The sequence below is a fragment of the Helobdella robusta genome, assembly GCF_000326865.2.
Source record: "Helobdella robusta unplaced genomic scaffold HELROscaffold_26, whole genome shotgun sequence".
Taxonomy (NCBI): Eukaryota; Metazoa; Annelida; class Clitellata; order Rhynchobdellida; family Glossiphoniidae; genus Helobdella; species Helobdella robusta.
Genome location: NW_008704349.1, coordinates 145,673 through 147,345, shown reverse-complemented (window position 1 = coordinate 147,345; position 1,673 = coordinate 145,673). Strand labels below are relative to the sequence as shown.

Sequence of the window (1,673 nt, the reverse complement as noted above, 5' to 3'; positions counted from 1 at the left end):
TATGATTAATCGGCTCATTGGTTCATCGGTTCATATTTTAAAAATTATTTCATGAAGCAGAGGTGATCGTCGGCGGAGTTGAACCAATTAACCGACGGTTCATTGGACTGATTGGTATCCACCGGGTTCTTATCATTGAAACAACCATCCAACTCGATATCGGTATCGAATATTCCATCTCTCGTTAGCTCAACACCGAAAAAATCGTCGTCGAATACCGAATATGGTGAAACACTGTCGCAGAAATCTATCTCTCTGACGTCACTGTTTGCTGACCAATGAGGAAGTCTCAATGATCTACCCTGGATTGTGAGGTCTAACGTGATTGGTTGCTGCTGTTGATGACGTAGTAGAAGTAGTTGTTGTTGTTGCGCGGTTGTTGTCTTGTTAGGAGTAGGAGGGGGAGGATGAGGTAAAGAGGAAGTGGATGGAAGTGGAAGCTGGTTGGGAAGGGATGATGAAGAAGAGGATGTGAGGTTGATGTCAGTGTTGATGAGATACTCGCTGATGTCCAGTTGCACTCGGTTTGCTGCATGGAAGCCGGCATCAATAACGTCTTGAGATTCGGACGCAATAAAACAATTAGACTCGCCAGGTGGATTTTGAAGGTTGCTTGGCTGAGAGGAGATGTTGAAGTTTCGACCGGCCCCATTGTACGCTGCATTCGATTTCATTGAACTCTCACTGCAATGTCTGCCATCACTGATACCGAGAGGGTCCTCCCATGGGAAATCTATTAGGTCGGTGATGTCATCTTCACCGTCGTTGATTTGGAAAATGTCAGACTGACTGATGACCGACGGAAATCCAAAATCGATAACATTCGCGTCGAAGTAGGTTTGAAAAACTGAATTCTCGTCATGCGGTTCTTGCTGCTGGTTGTAATCGGATATATTCGGCAAGTATTTTTTATCGATTGTATCGTCTACATTAGTAACCGAGCAGGTGTTGTTGCTGTTGCTGATGTTGTTGTTCATGAATGCAGCAATGTTATTCCTCATGCAGTTGATGTCCTCGTCGTTGTTGTCGTTGCTGTTCCGAGAACAATCGTCATTGAGAAGTGAAGTTGGGGCCAGATTGGAATCCGCAATGAAGATGGGCGTGTTCGCATCGAGCTGACCTGCAGAATTATTTGAATTGGAGGACGACGGTTTCGGCACAATCCTACCACCGGAAGAAACTTTGGAACCGGTTTCAACAAATTTATTGATGCTGTGATGATGTTGTTTTGAACTCAGTACAGATTTGTCCCGGGTCAGTAAGGTCGGATAATGATGCTTTGCAATCTCTAAAAAGCGATTCTTTCGTCCCGGCACTTTTGCCTTCTTCAGTGGACAGTTGGACGCATTATTGAATCTATCGTTTGAGTTCTTCTCGAGCGGTTGAACGATGTTCGTATTTTTATTCGTTCGAATATGTAGAATATTCGTTTGCAGAGATTGATTGGGAGAAGAAGATGCCGTCGGCTTCGGTGTATCAATTTTCGGAGGTATGATGGGCATGCTAGAACTGCTTTCAACCGGTTTCAGTTTGTAACTTTTTGCGTCTATTAAAATCGGAGGTGTCGGAGTTGTTGGAGAAGACGTCAGTGCGAATATTATTGCTGCTGCTCCTGCTGCTGCTGATGGTGATGATGATGATGGTGATGATGATGATGGTGATGAGGATGATGA

General features: G+C 44.4%; 1 protein-coding gene across 1 annotated transcript in view; it reads right to left on the bottom strand.

Moving 5' to 3' along the window:
* Window positions 1–44: 44 nt before the first annotated feature.
* The window catches only part of HELRODRAFT_173225 (hypothetical protein), a gene marked incomplete at both ends in the record, with an annotated part of 3,951 nt that continues 2,322 nt past the window's right edge, over window positions 45–1,673 (bottom strand). The window contains one exon of the mRNA XM_009019835.1: window positions 45–1,621. Within this exon, the coding sequence (XP_009018083.1) occupies window positions 45–1,621 (1,577 nt within the window). The remainder of the gene's footprint in view (window positions 1,622–1,673) is intronic.